The sequence below is a fragment of the Dermacentor andersoni genome, chromosome 6 (genome assembly GCF_023375885.2).
Source record: "Dermacentor andersoni chromosome 6, qqDerAnde1_hic_scaffold, whole genome shotgun sequence".
In the NCBI taxonomy this organism is placed as follows: domain Eukaryota; kingdom Metazoa; phylum Arthropoda; class Arachnida; order Ixodida; family Ixodidae; genus Dermacentor; species Dermacentor andersoni.
This window is the reverse complement of record NC_092819.1, coordinates 165662911-165686445: the sequence shown is the minus strand read 5'-3', so window position 1 is coordinate 165686445 and position 23535 is coordinate 165662911. Positions and strand designations below refer to the sequence as shown.

Sequence of the window (23535 nt, the reverse complement as noted above, 5' to 3'; positions counted from 1 at the left end):
TGTTGGCATTAAAAAAATGGCACTGCTGTAACAACTGCAATGAGGTGACATGGGCGGCAAGTGACATGCAAGCTTCGCTGTGGTATTGCTTTGGGGGCTGCAAAAGTGGCCCTTTAAGAAATGTAAGAAAGTTGCCACAGCAGCCTCTCAGATCGAGAAATGCAGAAGAAACGCTGGGGCAACATCACCACAAGCACCTCGCCATGTACTTCTCACTGGCTTGCATGAAAAAAATCCCATGGCCTTCGAGCTTGCTTGCTTTATGCAGAGCTTGCCAACATCCTTCTTCCAAGGCTTCCAACTGGTCCATGTAGTTCCATGCTCCATGTAGTACAGCGCAAGGTCCCCTCGTAAGACGAAGCCCCAGAGGGACTGAATCATCAACTCTGAGTCCTCGAGCATCCTCATTGACTGCAGACTGGAGTTCATCACTTCATCAGTGGAAGCTTCACATGCTTTGTATAAGCCACTGCTGTCTTAGACAAAGTGTGCTTTCCTAAAGCAGTCCCGCACCGTAGACTTCGGACCATGCACCGAAGATAAACTGAATGGCCATCAATAGCTTGATCTTTGTTTGGTTGCTCTCGGCTTATGTGGCCATGTCCATCAACAAGACTAGCTTAACTTGTTCAAGAAATGGCGACGATACATGACCTCAAAATGGGTGATCACACTGGCATCCATGGGCTGCAAGCCTGCAGTCGTGTTCAGTGGCAGGAAAAAAAACTTCCACACTTAAGAGCTTATGGCCATGGAATGGTGGGCACTACAATTATCTAGGATGAATGCCACCTTCATGTTAGATCGCTCAACATGTTGGTTGAACTCCAAGAGCCACTCGCGAGAAAGTTCTCGCATCATCCATTCCTTGTGGCTGTGAACGGTAGTGTACCGGTATCCTGGCAGCAGTGGGCGTTTTTCTATTTCTGAATGACAAATGTGAGTCACTTGTCACTCCCGTTAATGTTGGTGCACAAAAACAGCGAGGCACAGCTAGCTGTTTTTTGCTACCCTTACACGTTTCTTGTGAGTGCATGCGTCTTGGACAGCAGCATCTGGAAAAAGTCCTGTTTTGTTGCCATTATATTCGTTGTTGTCAACGTAGTTGTCGAGGATGCAGGGCAGCGTTTCCTCCACTCACTTCTGCTTTCACCTCTATGTCAAGTGAAGCTCCCTCACCATTACAGCTTCCTTTGAAGCGCTGTACCCAACCACCAGCTGGCTGGAAGTCCACATTGTTGATGAGTAAGGGCAAACAGCTTTGCCTTCGTGGCCAGAATTGGCCCAGTGATGGGCAAGTTCATGGGATGGGCACCAAGAAACAGGGCCTTTTCCAGCTCCTCATAGGCACCTTGTTGAATGTGTTTGCGCCTGTTGTCTATCAAGCAGTTTGTCAAACTTCTCTGCTGAGCAGATGATTGTCGACACTGTTGGTTGCGATAGTCCATACTTCAAGTCACGCACCTTTTTACAGTCTTTGTAATCTTTTACGATACTGCACTTCGTCCCCAAATGTATAGCAGTGCAGATTATTTTCACTGGCAATGTCGTGCATTGCCAGTGATCAGTGGGCAGATCAGCCATCTTTAATTTCGGCGGTGAATTAAGCGAGGCAAAGGGACCACATGGCCAGGAATGACTTCAACACAACCAGCAAAGACGAGCATAAGCGTCTTAATCTGTTGACACAACTGTGCAAAATGAGGAGCGAGCAATCTGGGAGTGGCGCTGTCGGCGTAGTACATGGGTGCTTCGGTGGGCAGCGCGTCATAGAGCTATGGGCCCAGCCCATTTGTGTTCTGAGTGGTGAAAGGGCAACGGAAGAGAGGCAGGGAGGCTGGAAATGCGGAGAAGGTTGGAAAAGAGGTTCTATTGTAAGAGTGCGCGGCAGCCATTCGGGCAGTGGGCGAGGTTACAGCGGCTTGAAATTCATTCTCTTTTCAAGGATTTCGCATTCCATTACCTTTCGGCACAGACACCCAGCAGCCAGACTTCATTGTTACAACTGATAATGTGGCTTGGGGGCATTGTAATAAGCAGGTTATTCACCATAGAAAATATACAAACGTTTATGCTGCAGCAGCTTTCTCATTGTTATGACCGATATGTTGTTAAAACCAGTATCGTTATATAAGCGGGTTCAACCGTAGTGTCACTGTGCGGACAATCGAATACAGCAATATTAAGGTCTTCTGAATCTATTTGGCACAAAGTAGTCCTGGGAAATGAAGATTTGACGTCGCTAATGTCAAGCAGCAAGCCTTTCGCAAGCAAAAAGACTCTGCCACCACCATGCAGATTCCAGTCATTTTGAAATTTTATTTATTTATTTCAATACCCTAAAGCCTAGAGGGCATTACATAGGGGTTGTGGATTATTATACAATCAAAAGGTACAACAAGGTTACAGACACCAAGGAGAATAACAACTATAATGAGTACAATAGAAATGGAGCATTTACTAATCAAAGCAGAAGAGCACTACAGATGTCGTCTCGCAATCAAGAGGTATACCATATAAAATATCGATTTCATGCATATTGACGGATTAGGGTTACTCGACCCAGATACATCAGCAATTCTGTCTTAAAGTATGACACATCAGTAAGAATAACTATTTGTTCCAGCAGATCATTCCGCTCTTTTACCGACAACACAATTGGCGAGTTCTGATACTTCAACGTTCTTGCAAAAATTAGTTGTACTTTCAGACGATCTCTGCGTGAAGAGATACAATGCACCGGGAGAATATTCCTAGTTACAAAATCTGTATTGCTGTAGTACATTGACTCTTAGAATGCCAGAAAGCTGAGCTAGTTGGCTGAGCTGAGCTGTCTAGAAATTTCTAGACATTTCCTTGGTCTTCAAACAAAATCACATTTGTTGGCAGTACTCCCAAAGATCTTCGATGCCGTTGTTAAACTTCCAATCCAAGCATTCCAGAGTAGTAAAAGACGGAATTGCCATGTCGTGCCTTAAGTCTTCTCTCACCAGATCCTGCATGCACAAAATGAGCGCCAGTTTTAATGCATAGGTCTGGCGTCTATTAGAAGCAGGTTTTCCTAGCGTAACAGTGGCCACTGTGGCTGAACGCCTAAAGAAGTCTGTTTCGAGGGGAACGGACGTGATTACAGAAAGCAGTAATAGCAAAGAAACAGTAGTGGCTATTTCGTACATTCATTCAGTATCGCGCAGGCTTAAAAAAGTAGCAAGTAGATATGATGTTAATGTTGCTTTCACTGCTCCCAATAAGCTAGGTAAGATATGCGCTGTCGTGCAGAGGAAAAAGGAGCAGGTGAAAGGCAAAAAAAGAACAGAATTTTGTCCAGTGCAGCACAATAAGAACAAGTTTTACTGACTGTCGTATGGGTGCGGTTTATAATGTTCCCTTTAGCTATGGCCAGTTCTACGTAGGGCAAACGGGGAGGTGTATCAATCGGAGGCTAATAGAACATAAAAGGTCGTTAACCGGTGGATCGCCTTCTAATCTTTCCTTTCATTGCCAAGATTGTAACTGCACGGCAGAGTTAGATGAATGCGCGATATTGTACAGGCATAAGAATGAAGATATGCGTCTTATGGTAGAGGCATGGCATATCTATAATGGTGGAAGTGCGTGCGTGAGTCAACCTTCGATTACTTTACATAAGGAAGAGATTAAGTGCCTTAACAGCTATCTCTCGCGTGGACCGGCACATGTACCTGACTGACACGTGGTGATACCATTCCAGAGCTTGGGCAGATGAGTTTTGTGTCTTCTTTCTTTTTTCGCCTCAGTGCTCCCTTCAGTTGACAGTCCGCGTTTGTGTTGTCCACTTCTCTTGTGTCCTGTCTGCACGCCTCACCTTTTTTGCATAATGAATACATTGACTCATCGCATGCAAAAATGACAAACGACATACCCTACATTGGGTGTAAAGCTTAGAGAGTTTTTAGAATAAAAACCAGAACAGCGCAACACAGGACGAGCTAGTAAAGAGCACAGGGCAGAGTGCTGGCTAGCTAGTCATCGCTCTGTCCTATGCTCTTTACTCACACGTTATGTGTTGCGCTGTTCCTGTTGTTGATGTGCTTTCACAGAGTGTAATACGGATAGTTGCACAGGGTGGGTGTCATGATCAATGACAGGAAATTCAATGCACAGTAGAAATAAAAAACGGTAGAAAGTTATTATCCTCGCCAACTTCTGCAGCATACTCCCAAAAACTGTTTTAGTAAATGCAATGATAAACAGGTGTTCTGCAGATATCATTATCGTAACTGAAACGTGCCTTTCGGCAGATGTTGAAAGCAGCGAGCTATCTCTGCCTGACCGCTTCTCAATATTTCGTAACGATAGGAACAAGGGTAGAGGAGGTGGTGTGATGGTTGCCATTGCCTCAATATCACCAGTACGAAGAAGTAACAAGGCAAAGCACGTGGCTGAGCGCAGAAAGCATGGTTATGGCAGTAGCGAACTAACGAGCGCGGCGGCTATGTTACACTGACTGATTCCAGTGCCTTTGCCGCACCGCCATAGTTCGTGGGGAAGACATCTTTGGTTCATACTGATTCGTCTAACCATGTCTCACAGCCAATAACAACATAAAGGTGTAGGGAAGACAAAAATCCTTCAAGTTCATCTGTTTTATTTCTGATACTTCGAGAGTTTATCTATAGTACGCCAATATTGACGGCATGACATAGAGAGGGACAACGGAAATGTGATGTTGGATGAGATGCAGAGGCTGCTTTTGTGATAAAACAACGAAGTTCGAAGAAGCGCCATATGTGTAGTGGCAGCTGCAAAACATGAACCTTGTAAACACGCAGTTTGAACTGTGAAAACTGTCTCTTGCCAAGTTCAAACAGTTCTTCTTGAGCGTAGCAAACTGACTTCGAAAAGTAGTTGCGAACAGAAAAATCTGTTCCCTTCAATCTATCACAGGTCGCCAACACCACTTGCGTTTCTTTAAATCTGATTTTTATTTTGCTTAAATGTGCCAATTCTGTATGATCATTGTTAAAGGGATCAATCGATACTTCAAGAGTGGTTTCCTTTTTTGCACCATCTGAAGTGGCCTTCAAAACAAATATTTCTGCTTTCTTGTCATGGAAAATGATGGCACCAGTGATTACATCATTGCCTTGCTCTAAAGCAATCACTCTTTCGGTAAGGTTTTTAGTCTTGCTGAACAGATCGCATGTTAGATAGGTGACATAAAATTTTGACTTGTCCTGCCTCAATCCTTGCTATAGCCGATATAAAAGCAGGTGTATCAGATGATTCGGTACAGCAAAGTATGGCGTTTAAGTGCAAAGGTATGGTGACAACACAAGAACATGTGCTGCTTGTTCTTTACAGCTTTCAGTGGCTGCCAAAGGGATGAAGGAGAGCTGCAACACAGAGTTCCGCAACTACAGCCGCAAAGAGCTGCAGGTGTGCCGCTTCAATGCGTACGACCTGACATATGCGCTGTTTGCCAAGGCCCCTAGTTGAGGCCCATCGAGCCACCTTGTCTGGACATGCCTCTTAACTGCCAGGTGGCAAACTTTTCTTGTCACCACAGCAGATGGGTGGTGAGTGTGTCACCCTGCTGTTCCAGCTGTAAGCGACAAGCACTGGCGTTCCTCACCCACCCCAGAAAGACCCAGGACCATGTCCGTAGGATTTTGGACGCCGTGCTTCAAGGACAGGGCGGGCCTTGGACAGGCTCGGCCTCATTCTCTTCTCGCTCCTTTTCTCCTTTTGCGATGTTACTTTCGGGCATTCCATTTTGGCTCTGAAGATGCTTGGCATGGTAAATGAATTGGGCATTCGTGAGAATGTTCATGATGCCCAGTTAAACCATCCCGTGGTCTTTCACTAGGCTGTTTGTTGCAATCTGGCCCCACACTTTGTGTAATTTCTCTGCATGTGTCTAATGCGGGTTTCTCTCCAGCCACAATGTGCTGGCTGTGGTGCTGACAGGGACTGCTGCACCCCAGTCCCACGTCGGAAGCCCCTGCTGTGTGAGCAGCCTTCTACTATAAAGATCTAAAAACCAAAGAAGCTTTTATGTGTCTCATGCCAAGCTCTCTGTGCCAGTTACAAAACATTTGTTTCTCTACAGTGTATCTTGACATCCCCCCCTTTTGGTTTTGTTTTCTGCATCCAAGCTGTTCGTTTATATATATATATATATACATATATATATATATCCTGCAGCAAGCTTTCTTTATTTACCTGTAACACCTTTCCTTTCTTTGACTTTTTTTTAATGAGCGCAATTTTTGCCCCACTAAAGCTGTTCCAAAGGTTCACGAGGAACGGCTTGCAGACAGCAAGGCAAGCATTGTGTGGCTGCAGCCAGCATCATCCCATTTGCTCACCAATTGCCTTTCCGTCTAACTTGAACGAGATGCAGGTGCCTGGCTCACGAGGTTGCCAGGTCGTTTTGCGAGCGCACTGCTTCCTCACCTGTGCAAACAAAGCAAATGATGGGGATCCACATAAAAGCCAGAATTAGCATTGGTTGGGCATTATTAGCAGGCGGACTTGCATATAGGGATTTTCAATAGGATACATTGATGGATGCAGCCATGCACTGTCAGCATTGACCAAACTACTCGAGAGGCACGGCTTTTTAGATGAAAACCTGTGGAGGATGTCAGCAGAGCAGTAGGGGCCTTGAGACAGTCCAGCACAAAAACAATGCCCACAAGCGTAGCAGTTGTTTTCCAGGTTTTTCCGCTCAGTCTTGACGACCTATAGCTACATCAAAGCTGTTCCTAGGAACACCGTCAAGCAATAAAACATAACATACAGGGCATCTTGATGCTGACTGTGCCGACATTCCTCCTGACACTTCTTGAGATCATTGTTCCTAGATTTTTAGCTTGTGTGTTTGTCTGTTATCTTTTCAACGTGAGTGTTCTGAAACGCGAGGCATGTCCAGACGAGGTGATGAGGCTGATGAGGCATTTTCGGGGAAGCTTAATGTGTTCTTCCTTCTCGAATAATTCTCTTACTCTTAATGTGGTATTTTTATTTTCTAGTGATAGTGCATTGGGCCTGTATATGCATAATGCATATACACAAGTGTAACCTTGATGATGAAAATCAAAAATGTTCTCCATGGTACTTGTATGAGCCTTGTGTTTCAATAAATGACAAAAGCAACTCTGTGCAATTTTTTATGTTGCAACACAATACGGTATTGTTAGATTAATTGCATTGTACTACAGGTTTTCCTGCTCAGTTTAATCCAAGCGCCATTGAAAATCCATGTGCCGGCGAATTTAATCTGAGCACCAGCCTTTTTAAACCAAGTGCCAACAATATAATCCAGATGCTACATTTAATCCCAGTGGCCTCCAAATTAATCTGCGTGCCAATTGATTTGATCCTTGCACCAGCCATTTTAATGCAAGTGCCACTGGTTTTAATCCAAGTTCCAGTCAATTTGATCCTGTTGGAAATTAAGGAATGAATAATTCTTGCTAAAGAGGTTGTAACAGCCGTCATGAATGCCATTTGATGTCTTCACTGTATTGATGTCGGCACTATAGGAGTACAGTACCCACGCTACCAGTGTTGTCATGGCTGCCTTAGAAACACTTCCGTGTGGTGTCTCGCTAATTTCGTCCTTTTGTAGTCTTGTTTCCAAGTGACAAGAGTTACTCGCATTGTGTGACTTGGGTTGCAATCGTTGCATGTGATTTCCTTCCGTATCGTCATGCATATTGATCAAAATGGTTCGCAAGGGTAAACACTTGCTCATCATTACTCAGGCACTTGACATAATCGCTAAGCGACTCGCAATAGCTCTCTAAGCTTGTACCTTAGCATGCACTCCTATGCTCCTCACACATATCAAACTAGATGTTTGCGAGTCTAACGTTTTATTCTTGAATGACATGACTGGGTCACTAGTGACTTGCTCAACGTCGCCACCTTTGCATCTTTGCTAGCCTCGCCAAACTAGCATATCAAACGAAATTACTTTCAAAGCTGAACAACCTGTTCACTATCAAGCAGTCAAGTGACATGATCGCTAGTGACTCGCATGATGCTATCGCGGTTCTCACCCACGTATGCACTGTCCTGACCTGCTGATGCATAACAAGAAGGCTTTCGAAGGATAACAACCGGCTCGCTATCACTCCCATGACATGATCGCTAGTGACTTGTGCGACGTCACCACAGTTGCACGCGAGCATCATTCCTGTTACCTGCCGACATGTATATCTAAAGAAATGGTTTTGAAAAGACAGGTAGCTGCTCACTTGCTCATTAACGTGACATGATCACTAGTGACTTGTGCTGCGCTATTCCGGGCACTCGCGCTTGGGGCCGGGCTATAGGAGAGGTGAAATGACAGGTGCAATCCGTATTATGGGGACTCGTGACGTCACATTAAATACTTGGCATGCACTCTCCCATAAGGGTGGCATTGATATAAAACTAAGTTATTTTTAAAGGGCAACATGCATGCATTTAGCCACACGCTTGTCTTACAAATGAGTTGGTCATAATAGAACCATTGTTTTAATATGACCAGCAACCTTTTTATGCTACCAACCTGATATCAAAGCGAATGTCTGTGCAATGATATTTTGTTGATTGCCATGCGTTAGTCAAACACAAATGGAAAATTAGCTGAACTAGCTGAATCTTGGATGTGTGTGATTGAGTACGCATTCTTGCAAAGCTCAAGGATGGACTACAAGGTCAACCTGCAAAATAGCGTCGTGATGTGTTTATCGACACATCTCCCTCAACACCAGATGTACAAAAATATGGTGAGGTCTCCTGAACCAAAAGATGTAAATTATTAAATGCGGTATTTGATTGCATGAGAGACCAGGACACTTCCTGGATAAGTTTATACAAACAAACTAAAAACGACTATGTGTCCTCCTCTCTGAATGCATCCTGAACAAAAGAAAAGTGCCTATCGAATGCCACGCAATCCACGCATTGAACAAGTGTCATTACGTGTTGTGCAGCATTCACAAGCAATGAGCACCTGTGCTCCTTTCGTGCGACTCCTTGTGGAGTCACCAGCACTGCGTCGCGCTGCTCACTGAGGTACTCTTTAACTTGGCATTTGAACTTGGTGAAAACTTCAGTTAGATTAAAAAAAAAAGGACTGCATGGCGGCAGGTGCTTGATGGAATGGTTCGAGTCTGCCAGGTTTGCCTGTCCTGCGCGCTTGTGAGCAGGAGCGTTGTCGAAAATGAAGACAGTCTCTGTGTCCAACTCCACAGAATCAACATGGGCAGACACGTCGGTGAGAAAATCATTGAATGCAATCCAACAGACCCTTTCAACAATTTGCCAGTGCAGCACACTGTTAGCCAACATGCACGTGATGATATTGATGTTCGTGCTTTTTGTCGAAGTTGTCATCTGGAGCGCTGCAGTGCTCTTTTATTTCACGGCCAAAATTTCTTGAGCACCATATATTGTAATTTCTACCGTTGACATAAAAGCAGCAAACGCGGAGCCCATTAGTCTGTCACCATTGCGCATACTTCTTCACATCGGAGCGGTTGCAGTACACCGGTCTCTGAGTCGCTAATTTTATGGAGTATGTGTGTGCGTCGAAGAGGAGGTTGGCTGAACTGGTGCTGATTGTGAGGCCAGGTATTTCTTGTTAAGCAATTCAGGTTATCTGTTTTAGTGTGAACGTTTGGTTGTCGTCGACAGTTCTTGTTACCACGGTGACAACGTTGAAGCCAAACTTCCTGACAGAGCCCCCAGTTTTAAGAGGCACTTCACTGTCTGTTGCGACAATTGACCTGGCAGTTTTTACGTTTATACCGAGCGTCTCGGCGAGTTCTTCCACATATCTGCCGCACCTAGAAGCATCAACGATTCTTGCTCAGTCGACATCGGATACCCTGCTGTTTTCTTTCGCGGCTCATTTTGGTCCTTGAACGGAGTATCCCGCTTTCGTGCGACGCTCGCATGTTCGTCTGCAGGAGTCCCATCTTCCGTGGTGGTCAGCTGAGGCAAAGAGCAAGCACAGAATTAAGTAGCACCGGGAGTACAAAAGTAAAGGTCAGGCTGCCACTATTACAGAGCCACCATGAACGCCATCTGATAACTCCCCTATATTTGTCTGAATGCCATCGTGGGAGAATGGCGAGTGCAGTTTTGTCTGCAGTGATGCAGACAAGTTCCCAGGAAGCACGCAGCTAGCTAGTAGACGTCTACCTTCCAGCTTGATCTAGGCAAGGCCAGTAGCCACCTTTTGTAAGCTATACTCTAGATCTAGACATCTACAAGCCAGCTGGTAGCTCAGCTAATGCTCCCTCCACTTATGGCTAGTAGCCACCTTGGGAAGCATTGCTGTAGCTCCAGTGTAGAAATTCAATATGCAGGTTTGTTTTAGCTTCACAGGTGCTGTAATTAGCTCTGCTTACCATGTTGACTATCCTGAAAGGTTGAATTATTATGTTACATGACACTACGATAGCACAAGAAAGGCAATGGCCACAGTAAAATTTTCACTTCGACTGTGGTCAGTGTCTTTCTTGTGCCAAGTTCATTCCCAACCAGATGAGCTGTTGTTCAGCTCTTGATTTCATGCCGCTGAAATGTTTGTTACCAAATATCAAATTTATAATCATTTAAAGGAATAGTACTGAAATAGTTATCCCAACGTCCCAAAGAAATGTATTTGTGTATTGTTCTCCCTCTCCTTGTAAACTGCAGACAAGTTTTTGCTTAAGTTCGTGCAAGTATATGCATTTCTAGTTATCAAGTGTCGTCAGCACTAACCAACTTTAATGTGTAGCAAAGTTACTAATGAAACATAATTTGAGGTCTGCCTACACATCTGCCGCTACACATGTGCAACAGAACAAGCGACTCTACATTATGCTCTCTTAAGGGGAGATGCGGGGCTAAAATGCCGATATCGGTGAAAAAAAAAAAAAAAAAAAACTTGTTTCTTGTTCTGAGTTCTGAATTGCTCGTTTAATAAAGGATCTTCTCACCAAGATTGGTAGTTATCTGAGCAGTAGAAAGGAAGAAAACGAATGTTTTTCACAAGTTGGTGGTGCGCATTTCCCGTCGAACGCGACTCTGAACGCTGTTTTTCCAGACGCGGTCGCATAGTGGGCAAGAAACGGAACGCAAAGTGAATGCAGACGTTAGGAAGCTTGTTTTTCGCGCTTTTTAGGAACGGTGGACCTTCTATCGCGAGTACACCGGAGCACTAAGGAATAGCAAGAAAAAAAGAAAAGAAAAGGCATATTTTTGGCCGCGGCAACTGCAGAGTTGCTGGGAAATCGAAACCGAAAATCCGATTGGTGAAAACACGCCCCGTGACCACGCAGTGCTGTTTTCTGGCCATTCGGCTTCTCTCTCGCTTTGGATGCATTCTGCGCTGATTGTATGTTACTTTTTTTCTCCTACGACTTTGTTGGAATGAGAGTAGTTGGTGGTTTGGTAGAGGTAACCAGTAACCATGGAGTTTCATATTAGTATAACTAGAGGGAAATCTGGCGCTGCGATCGTTTAACCATCATGGGAATGATGGGATAAACAGGCTTCGGATTGGCGTTCTGTTGACTGGCGAACTAATCAAGTATTTTTTGGCAGTTTTGGTTTCGCTCCAAGCTATAACCTGCAGTGGGACAGTGCAACGCAAAGCAGCAAAGCCAAGCCTGTGGCGTGTTTCGCGTCCAAGCCTTGGGGTGGCGCCACCATCGAAACGCCAGCTAAGCTTTTATTATGTAAACTTTATTTGCAACGCATCAAACCCGCACGTACAGAAAAACAATTATATCCGAAATTATAAATTTTTTCGAAGCAAATTCAGCTTAAACGCTGAAAATTTTTATAACGTGACTTCTCGAATGGTTAAAGGGGTTGAGACACCAAATTTTGAGGCTAAGGAAAGCATGTTGTAGGCTGCTTCCGTATTCAAGGACACCCAGAACGAGGTATTGGACGTTGCAAACATTTCAAAATAATTTTAATTCAGCTCCAAAAAGTCATTAAAAACTCCTTCTCGTAGTCGAGACCCATCGCTAGCGCGGCAGTTACTACGTCACAGAGGAGGAACGAAAATACACGTCATAGCACACTAGCACAAAAACGTGACGTATGCTGAATAGCGATGAAATGCCGATTACGGAGCCTGCTGAGCCGAGCGACCGAGCATAGCCTCCACTATGACCGAGCTACAGGCATATAGAAATCATTTCTTAATGCAAAGAAGGCGTGAGAAGTGGACAACACGAACGCCTCACGGCGGCCCACGAACGGCAAACTGCGTGCGGCGAGTTGCCGTGCGGACGGGCCTTCACACGTTAGTGTAACACTAGCCGGCCGACTCCGAAAGGGACCAGCCAGATGTGGCGTTCGTGTTGTCCGCTTCCCTCCTCGCATAATCGCATAGTTCGGCAGCTCTGAGCGGTCTCTCGTTCGTTTGGCCTTTCTCAATGTGAGGGCCCGTCCACGTTACCGGCACGGAAACTTGCCGCACGCCGTTTGCCGTTCGCGGGCCCCCGTGCGACGGCGGTTTTGCTCGCGAACGGCGAGATATCCTTGCCGTCGAGAGGACGGGCCCGGGACCCATTTGTGCGGCAGCCGTACGGCGAAGCGGCCAACCAGCGACCGAGGAGTGGTCACTCTGGCACCGACGGCAGCTTCACCGCCGATATCGTCGCTAGGCCTTTTCCGGTTCACTTCAAGGGGCTCTTGCATTGCCCAGGGGGCGCTGCGAACGGTGCTAAAAAGCGCCCTCTGGCCCAAAAAGGGGTAGTACCAAGCTCGGTCGTCTGTTTCGGAAAGCACGTTTACAATATGGACCCACCACTTTCGTTGTGTTGTATCACGGCCTGCAGCGAACATCGGGCGCCGAAGATTTTTTCAGGGGTGGCACGCTGCGTAAAGGCAAGAAATTATGCAGTGCCGAATACGTGTACACCGTTCAAGAATTAGGCGGCGAAGTTTTAGCACGGTGTCAATCGCAAGTGAAGCGAGTCGCGTACGAAGTGGAACTTCAGGTAAGGCTTGCACGCTGCTGGGTTCAGGCGCACAAACGCGAGGAAATGCTTGCTATAGATGAATCCACAGCAGCGATAAGCAGACATCATGTGTACGGAACTGCTCGAGCACACGACGGTACGCGCCGCGATGTACGAACTGCTCGAGCGCACGATCGTACGCGCCGCGACGGCAGCGGTCTTTCGACATGCCGCGAAACGGCGGGCCTCCTGCAATCTTTGTTGACTGCATGCCGCTAAACAAGTTGTTATGCCTGCGTTGTAGTAGCGGCCATCTATCCCTTTTAGTAACTGGTAATAACTGATGCAATGCATATGAGCTCGCACGTACGTGCGATTCGCGCTGCAGCGCGAGCTCGTGCGCTGCTCGCTTGATGTAGGTTTTAATGACAGCGCTCGAACATCGAGGTGCTGCAATCAATACTGCCTTGTTGCGCTGCCTCAACGTGCTGGCTTGAGATCAAGGATGAGCGCATTTAACTCTCTTAACCTGTGCTGCTCGTAGTGGAGTAGTGAACTGTCATCGAATGAGCCCGACCATTTGTGCTCATTTGCACACACTGGTCACTTCACCACTTCGCATCGGTCGAATTGTTAATTGTCGCTGTGGCCGGGTCTCGAATCGTGGATTACCAGCCATGCATGTCGGTCTGCTGTCGGGACTGTAGGTGCAAAAGACCGAACTTTACAACGCAGATAATCAAGCAAGCTTCAAGACAAGCGAAGCAGTCAGCATGGCGCGAAGTTTCGCTTACGCAGCGCGACGTACTGCAGCTATGCAGCGCGCCCGACGCTCCACTTCGTGAGGCCTTGAAGGAAAACGGTAGAATCTGATGTTGAGATTCAGGCCTTCTTGTTTATGGCAGCCCACGACGCAGAAGTAACGACGGCGACGCTTTTTTGAGGCTGAGCTAGGTCTCTCCGGATCGGCGTCGCCGATTCCTTCTGCTTCCAGCATTACGTCTCACGGAGAGTCCGTTTTCGTTAAACTATAGGCTGCGGCTAGCACGCAGCGTGGTCGGCGTGATCTGTCATAAGTGACGAGCCTTTTCGCACTCGCAACAGGGCAGAAAAAAGTGCGAATCGACGCAGAACTCGGCCTAGAAACGTGCTTCGCCACAGCCAGGGTTCAATACGACCCAAGCTGGTACGACCCAGATGTCGTTTCCCGCGCCGCCACTAGGCGCCGCTACTATACCTCAAACTCAAGCGCAATGGAAGGACTGGCTAAACCGAAACGCGTGCGCAGTGCCAGAGTCCTTCCATGTTTTTCTGGTCACGAAACTCCGCCGTCACGCTATGGGAGAGGTTCGTATGCTGCCCAAAGGTGCCGCGATGCGGCGCCACTGTGCCACAGAGGGCATCGTTCGCGTACCGAAACTAAACTCCCTTGAAAGTAGCGACACTCTTTGAACTCTGCCGCCGCCGCGCGACCTCCTCGCCACTCGCGCGTTCCCCCGCGGCAACCAGTTTTGCCCCCGATTTTCTGCACGACGATCGGTCTCCCTGCCGTTGCCCTTGGAAACGCGCGGATCTTGAGTTTTGCTTGTGTTTTTCTTTTTCGTTCGCGCCATTTGGCTGGCTCGGCGCTTTAGCTCGGCGTAACTAAAGCCCCTCCATACACGTTTCCGCCGACCAGAAAGCGGCGGTGGCGCGTAGATGCAGGGGCTTTAGCTACGCCTAAATCCCCTGGGCGTAGCGAACGTTGTACGCAGTTTCCTGCTCTATGTGCTAGCGCTATGCCGTGCTGTTGCGCATATAACTGCCGCAAGAAGCCTGAAGATAGTTATGCCGTTTTTATGATACCACAAGGAAAGCGTGACGGCTTGCGCAAGAAGCGGTGGCTGCATGACATTGGCCGAAAGAACTTTGTTCCGACAAAGAACAGCGTTGTTTGCGAGCTGAGGCGTCTTTATTATAGTTCGTAGCAAAGCATCCCGTAATGCTGCATTTTTTTTATTCTTCCGGCCTGCTCACCAGCGTTTCTGTTGCGGTTGTCCTCAGTATGCTTAATATTCTCGGGCGGCTCGACACCTCGCTAACTGTTGTTATTCAGTCGGAAGTGCAGCATTATAGATTCTGCTTCGCGCCCTGAAAAAATTTAGTGCTTTAGAGTTATGCTTTGTCCGCGCAACCTTGAGCGATCGGAAAGCGCGTTTCCCCCTCTTGGCCGGCGGAGAAGGGAGGCTTCGTTCCGGCCGCGAAGCTCTCCACATCTCTGTAAGGTGCCTTGTGGATGTCTCGTGCTGAAGATGCCCTCTCGGTGAGCGCATATTTCACCCCTCATCTTTTAAGAGGTTCAATACATGCATTTGTCTAGCAAACCAGATTTTTTTTCAAGGGAATTTTCCACGTCTCAGTAATTTCTCTCGTCGTATTCGAGTGCTGATTGCCGTGTTATAGTTTGTTAACGAAGCTTTCCCTCAAGTCTAAATATTTTAAGGCAGTTTTTCTAGCCTCTAAAGCCGCTCGAGTTCGCTCTTCTCCTTGAGCGGCCCTTTTTCCTAGAAAGTATGCCTTCCAACTACTCCGCCCTTAAACTGGCTCTCTCAACTACTACACGCAGAGACAAAGCAACAGCGCGCGCATTAGATCCCATAGATGAGATGAATATTTACAATTAGTATTAGGGTTATAATTATATTCGAGTGCTGATTGCCGTGCTATCGTTTGCTAACGAAGCTTTCCCTCAAGTCTAAATATTTTAAGGCAGTTTGTCGTGTGCGTATCATGGCTACGCACGCTTATATCGCATTCCGTTTCTCTACCACGGCTGCGCTTTAAAACCACGGCGCTGCAGTTTTTGCTTTTCTTTTCTTTCTTCTTCTCCGCCCTTAAACTGGCTCTCTCAACTACTACACGCAGAGACAAAGAAACAGCGCGCGCATTAGATCCCATAGATGAGATGAATATTTACAATTAGTATTAGGGTTATAATTATATTCGAGTGCTGATTGCCGTGCTATCGTTTGCTAACGAAGCTTTCCCTCAAGTCTAAATATTTTAAGGCAGTTTGTCATGTGCGTATCATGGCTACGCACGTTTATATTGCATTCCGTTTCTCTACCACGGGTGCGCTTTAAAACCACGGCGCTGCAGTTTTTGCTTTTCTCTTCTTTCTTCTTCTCCGCCCTTAAACTGGCTTGTACTACACGCAGAGACAAAGAAACAGCGCGCGCATTAGATCCCATATATGAGATGAATATTTACAATTATTATTAGAGTTATAATTATATTATAAACCGACTACCGCGGACAACATGAATCTCTTTCCACGTAAGTGTGAGGCTCGGAGCAGGAGCTGTGGCGCTTGAAAGTAGCCTGGGGCCTGACGAACCAACCGACTGAGCTATCTTTCCGGGCAACATCGAAGGGTCACGAGTTCAAATCACCTGTTATGTTCCTTTCTTTTTCTGCCCCTTTTTCTTTCTTTTTTTTTCTTTCTTTTAATGTCTTTTCCTTTATTTTATCACTGTACGGGAACCCTCCTAAAAAAAAAAAGAAAAAAAAAAGAAAGACATATATCTTCAAATATGTATGGCCTCACACTCACATGTGCAGGTCATAAATACCAGGTTCTCTAGCCGAGTGCCATCCATGCGGTATAACCGAGCTCAGATTGGTCCACCTTGACTGACCAAGTAGGGCACCACTGTAGGTTAAATGAGGCGTACAACTCCTGCGGGATCCGCCGTGGTTGCTCAGTGGTTATGGTGTTAGACTGCTGAGCACGAGGTCGCGGGATCGGACCCCGACCACGGCGGCCGCATTTCGATGGGGGCGAAATGCGAAAACACCCGTGTACTTAGAATTAGGTGCACGTTAAAGAACCCCAGGTGGTCGAAATTTTCGGAGTCCTCCACTACGGCGTGCCTAATTAGAAAGTGGTTTTGTCACGTAAAACCCCATAAATTAATTTTTAATTTAACTCCTACGGGGACGGTAGAGTATCCGTCTCCAGTGCAAGAGGACCGTGATTCAAATCCCGGTGCCGCGCTATTCTCCACCGGAAAATACAAAAAAAAAAAAAAAAACCGTGTGTTGAGAAAATTGCACAAACAGGCCTGGAGTGCGGCCTGATCCCGGTGACCAGAACCGGTAACGCACTCTCTCACCAGAGCAGGATTGGCCACCCTGGTGCAGTACTTGGCCACAACCTCCTGTATGAATACAACAATCGAACCCCGGCCCCCAGTCCCCAGCAGCCGCGAAGCAACTGACCACGGCGGCGGTCAGATCTGTGACGCTGCAGAGGGTGCTAAGAATACCTGGCTCCGGACAGGCCGCCATTGGAATCTGAACCTGGCAACGTTTAACGTTAGAACGCTATCTAGTGAGGCGAGTCTAGCAGTGTTATTGGAGGAATTAGAGGGTAGTAAATGGGATATAATAGGGCTCAGTGAGGTTAGGAGGACAAAAGAAGCATATACAGTGCTAAAAAGCGGGCATGTACTGTGTTACCGGGGCTTAGCGGAGAGACGAGAACTAGGAGTCGGATTCCTGATTAATAAGGAAATAGCTGGTAACATACAGGAATTCTATAGCATTAACGAGAGGGTGGCATGTCTTGTTGTGAAACTTAATAAGAGGTACAAAATGAAGGTTGTACAGGTCTACGCTCCTACATCTAGTCATGATGACCAGGAAGTCGAAAGCTTTTATGAAGACGTAGAATCGGCGATGGGTAAAGTCAAAACAAAATACACTATACTGATGGGCGACTTCAATGCCAGGGTAGGCAAGAAGCAGGCTGGAGACAAGTCAGTGGGGGAATATGGCATAGGCTCTAGGAATAGCAGAGGAGAATTATTAGTAGAGTTTGCAGAACAGAATAATATGCGTATAATGAATACCTTTTTCCGCAAGCGGGTTAGCCGAAAGTGGACGTGGAGGAGCCCGAATGGTGAGACTAGAAATGAAATCGACTTCATACTCTGCGCGAACCCTGGCATCATTCAAGATGTAGACGTGCTCGGCAAGGTACGCTGCAGTGACCACAGGATGGTAAGAACTCGAATTAGCCTAGACTTGAGGAGGGAACGAAAGAAACTGGTACACAAGAAGCCAATCAATGAGTTAGCGGTAAGAGGGAAACTAGAGGAATTCCGGATCAAACTACAGAACAGGTATTCGGCTTTAACTCAGGAAGAGGACCTTAGTGTTGAAGCAATGAACGACAATCTCATGGGCATCATTAAAGAGTGCGCAATAGAAGTCGGTGGTAACGCCGTTAGACAGGAAACCAGTAAGCTATCGCAGGAGACGAAAGATCTGATCAAGAAACGCCAATGTATGAAAGCCTCTAATCCTACAGCTAGAATAGAACTGGCAGAACTTTCTAAGTTAATCAACAAGCGTAAGACAGCGGACATCAGGAACTATAATATGGATAGAATTGAACAGGCTCTCAGGAACGGAGGAAGCCTAAAAACAGTGAAGAAGAAACTAGGAATAGGCAAGAATCAGATGTGTGCGTTAAGAGACAAAGCTGGCAATATCGTTACTAATATGGACGAGATAATTCAAGTGGCTGAGGAGTTCTATAGAGATTTATACAGTACCAGTGGCACCCACGACGATAGTGGAAGAGAGAATAGCCTAGAGGAATTCGAAATCCCACAGGTAACGCCAGAAGAAGTAAAGAAAGCTTTAGGAGCTATGCAAAGGGGGAAGGCAGCTGGGGAGGATCAGGTAACAGCAGATTTGTTGAAGGATGGTGGTCAGATTGTTCTAGAGAAACTGGCCACCCTGTATACGCAATGCCTCATAACCTCGAGCGTACCGGAATCTTGGAAGAACGCTAACACAATCCTAATCCATAAGAAAGGGGACGCCAAAGACTTGAAAAATTATAGACCGATCAGCTTACTGTCCGTTGCCTACAAAGTATTTACTAAGGTAATCGCAAATAGAATCAGGAACACCTTAGACTTCTGTCAACCAAAGGACCTGGCAGGATTCCGTAAAGGCTACTCAACAATAGACCATATTCACACTATCAATCAAGTGATAGAGAAATGTGCAGAATATAACCAACCCTTATATATAGCTTTCATTGATTACGAGAAAGCGTTTGATTCAGTCGAAACCTCAGCAGTCATGGAGGCATTACGGAATCGGGGTGTAGATGAGCCATATGTAAAAATACTGGAAGATATCTATAGCGGCTCCACAGCCACCGTAGTCCTCCACAAAGACAGCAACAAAATCCCTATAAAGAAAGGCGTCAGACAGGGAGATACGATATCTCCAATGCTATTCACAGCATGTTTACAGGAGGTATTCAGAGGCCTGGAGTGGGAAGAATTGGGGATAAAAGTTGATGGAGACTGCAGGCAAAGGCCTCTCCCATACTTCTCCAACTGCCCCGGTCATGTACTAATTGTGGCCATGTTGTCCCTGCAAACGTCTTAATGTCATCTGCCCACCTAACTTTCTGCCGCCCCCTGCTACGCTTCCCTTCTCTTGGAATCCAGTCCGTAGCTCTTAGTGACCATCGGTTATCTTCCCTCCTCATCACATGTCCGGCCCATGCCCATTTCTTTTTCTTGATTTCAACTAAGATATCATTAACTTGCATTTCTTCCCTCACCCAATCTGCTCTTTTCTTATCCCTTAACGTTACACCCATCATTCTTCTTTCCATAGCTCGTTGCGTCGTTCTCAATTTCAGCAGAACCCTTTTCGTAAGCCTCCAGGTTTCTGCCCCATATGTGAGTACTGGTAACACACAGCTGTTGTACACTTTCCTTTTGAGGGATAGTGGCAACCTACTGTTCATGATTTGAGAATGCCTGCCAAACGCACCCCAACCCATTCTTATTCTTCTGGTTATTTCAGTCTCATGATCCGGATCCGTGGTCACTACCTGCCCTAAGTAGATGTATTCCCTTACCACTTCCAGTGTTTCGCTACCTATCGTAAACTGCTGTTCTCTTCCGAGACTGTTAAACAGTACTTTAGTTTTCTGCAGATTAATTTTCAGACCCACTCTTCTGCTTTGCCTCTCCAGGTCAGTGAGCATGCATTGCAATTGGTCTCCTGAGTTACTAAGCAAGGCAATATCATCAGCGAATCGCAAGTTGCTAAGGTATTCTCCATCAACTTTTATCCCCAATTCTTCCCACTCCAGGCCTCTGAATACCTCCTGTAAACATGCTGTGAATAGCATTGGAGATATCGTATCTCCCTGTCTGACGCCTTTCTTTATAGGGATTTTGTTGCTTTCTTTGTGGAGGACTACGGTGGCTGTGGAGCCGCTATAGATATCTTCCAGTATTTTTACATATGGCTCATCTACACCCTGATTCCGTAATGCCTCCATGACTGCCGAGGTTTCGACTGAATCAAACGCTTTCTCGTAATCAATGAAAGCTATATATAAGGGTTGGTTATATTCTGCACATTTCTCTATCACTTGATTGATAGTGTGAATATGGTCTATTGTTGAGTAGCCTTTACGGAATCCTGCCTGGTCCTTTGGTTGACAGAAGTCTAAGGTGTTCCTGATTCTATTTGCGATTACCTTAGTAAATACTTTGTAGGCAGCGGACAGTAAGCTGATCGGTCTATAATTTTTCAAGTCTTTGGCGTCCCCTTTCTTATGGATTAGGATTATGTTAGCGTTCTTCCAAGATTCCGGTACGCTCGAGGTTATGAGGCATTGCGTATACAGGGTGGCCAGTTTCTCTAGAACAATCTGACCACCATCCTTCAACAAATCTGCTGTTACCTGATCCTCCCCAGCTGCCTTCCCCCTTTGCATAGCTCCTAAGGCTTTCTTTACTTCTTCTGGCGTTACCTGTGGGATTTCGAATTCCTCTAGGCTATTCTCTCTTCCACTATCGTCGTGGGTGCCACTGGTACTGTATAAATCTCTATAGAACTCCTCAGCCACTTGAACTATCTCGTCCATATTAGTAACGATATTGCCGGCTTTGTCTCTTAACGCACACATCTGATTCTTGCCTATTCCTAGTTTCTTCTTCACTGTTTTTAGGCTTCCTCCTTTCCTGAGAGCCTGTTCAATTCTATCCATATTATAGTTCCTGATGTCCGCTGTCTTACGCTTGTTGATTAACTTAGAAAGTTCTGCCAGTTCTATTCTAGCTGTAGGATTAGAGGCTTTCATACATTGGCGTTTCTTGATCAGATCTTTCGTCTCCTGCGATAGCTTACTGGTTTCCTGTCTAACGGCGTTACCACCGACTTCTATTGCGCACTCCTTGATGATGCCCATGAGATTGTCGTTCATTGCTTCAACACTAAGGTCCTCTTCCTGAGTTAAAGCCGAATACCTGTTCTGTAGTTTGATCCGGAATTCCTCTAGTTTCCCTCTTACCGCTAACTCATTGATTGGCTTCTTGTGTACCAGTTTCTTTCGTTCCCTCCTCAAGTCTAGGCTAATTCGAGTTCTTACCATCCTGTGGTCACTGCAGCGTACCTTGCCGAGCACGTCTACATCTTGAATGATGCCAGGGTTCGCGCAGAGTATGAAGTCGATTTCATTTCTAGTCTCACCATTCGGGCTCCTCCACGTCCACTTTCGGCTAACCCGCTTGCGGAAAAAGGTATTCATTATACGCATATTATTCTGTTCTGCAAACTCTACTAATAATTCTCCTCTGCTATTCCTAGAGCCTATGCCATATTCCCCCACTGACTTGTCTCCAGCCTGCTTCTTGCCTACCCTGGCATTGAAGTCGCCCATCAGTATAGTGTATTTTGTTTTGACTTTACCCATCGCCGATTCTACGTCTTCATAAAAGCTTTCGACTTCCTGGTCATCATGACTAGATGTAGGAGCGTAGACCTGTACAACCTTCATTTTGTACCTCTTATTAAGTTTCACAACAAGACATGCCACCCTCTCGTTAATGCTATAGAATTCCTGTATGTTACCAGCTATTTCCTTATTAATCAGGAATCCGACTCCTAGTTCTCGTCTCTCCGCTAAGCCCCGGTAACACAGTACATGCCCGCTTTTTAGCACTGTATATGCTTCTTTTGTCCTCCTAACCTCACTGAGCCCTATTATATCCCATTTACTACCCTCTAATTCCTCCAATAACACTGCTAGACTCGCCTCACTAGATAGCGTTCTAACGTTACACGTTGCCAGGTTCAGATTCCAATGGCGGCCTGTCCGGAGCCAGGTATTCTTAGCACCCTCTGCAGCGTCACAGATCTGACCGCCGCCGTGGTCAGTTGCTTCGCGGCTGCTGGGGACTGACGGCCGGGGTTCGATTGTTGTATTCATATAGGAGGTTGTGGCCAAGTACTGCACCAGGGTGGCCAATCCTGCTCTGGTGAGAGAGTGCGTTACCGGTTCTGGTCACCGGGATCAGGCCGCACTCCAGGCCTGTTTGTGCAATTTTCTCAACACACGGTTTTTTTTTTGTATTTCCGGTGGAGAATAGCGCGGCACCGGGGTTTGAATCACGGTCCTCTTGCACTGGAGACGGATACTCTACCGTCCCCGTAGAAGTTCAATTAAAAATTAATTTATGGGGTTTTACGTGACAAAACCACTTTCTGATTATGCACGCCGTAGTGGACTCTACCGTCCCCGTAGAAGTTAAATTAAAAATTAATTTATGGGGTTTTACGTGACAAAATCACTTTCTGATTATGCACGCCGTAGTGGAGGACTCCGAAAATTTCGACCACCTGGGGTTCTTTAACGTGCACTTAATTCTAAGTACACGGGTGTTTTCGCATTTCGCCCCCATCGAAATGCGGCCGCCGTGGTCGGGGTCCGATCCCGCGACCTCGTGCTCAGCAGTCTAACACCATAACCACTGAGCAACCACGGCGGGTCCCGCAGGAGTTGTACGCCTCATTTAACCTACAGTGGTGCCCTACTTGGTCAGTCAAGGTGGACCAATCTGAGCTCGGTTATACCGCATGGATGGCACTCGGCTAGAGAACCTGGTATTTATGACCTGCACATGTGAGTGTGAGGCCATACATATTTGAAGATATATATCTTTCTTTTCTTTTTCTTTTTTTTTTTTTAGGAGGGTTCCCGTACAGTGATAAAATAAAGGAAAAGACATTAAAAGAAAGAAAAAAAAGAAAGAAAAAGGGGCGAAAAAAAAAAAAAAGGAACATAACGGGTGATTTGAACTCGTGACCCTTCGATGTTGCCCGGAAAGATAGCTCACTCGGTTGGTTCGTCAGGCCCCAGGCTACTTTCAAGCGCCACAGCTCCTCCTCCGAGCCTCACACTTACGTGGAAAGAGACTCATGTTGTCCGCGGTATTCGGTTTTTTGGTTGGAAGGCATACTTTCTTGGAAAAATGGCTGCCCGAGGAGAAGAGCGAACTCAAGCGGCTTTAGAGACAAGGAAAACTGCCTTAAAATATTTAGACTTGAGGGAAAGCTTCGTTAACAAACTATAACACGGCAATCAGCACTCGAATACGACGAGAGAAATTACTGAGACGTGGAAAATTCCCTTGAAAAAAATCTGGTTTGCTAGACAAATGCTTGTATGTATTGAACCTCTTAAAAGATGAGGGGTGAAATATGCGCTCACCGAGAGGGC

At 46.2% G+C, this 23535-nt stretch overlaps 1 protein-coding gene across 1 annotated transcript in view; it reads left to right on the top strand.

Moving 5' to 3' along the window:
- The window catches only part of SamDC (S-adenosylmethionine decarboxylase), a 122079-nt gene extending 114939 nt beyond the window's left edge, over positions 1-7140 (top strand). Inside the window, exon 10 of the mRNA XM_050172026.3 lies at positions 5344-7140. Within this exon, the coding sequence (XP_050027983.1) occupies positions 5344-5478 (135 nt within the window). The 3' untranslated portion in view covers positions 5479-7140. The remainder of the gene's footprint in view (positions 1-5343) is intronic.
- Positions 7141-23535: the final 16395 nt, after the last annotated feature.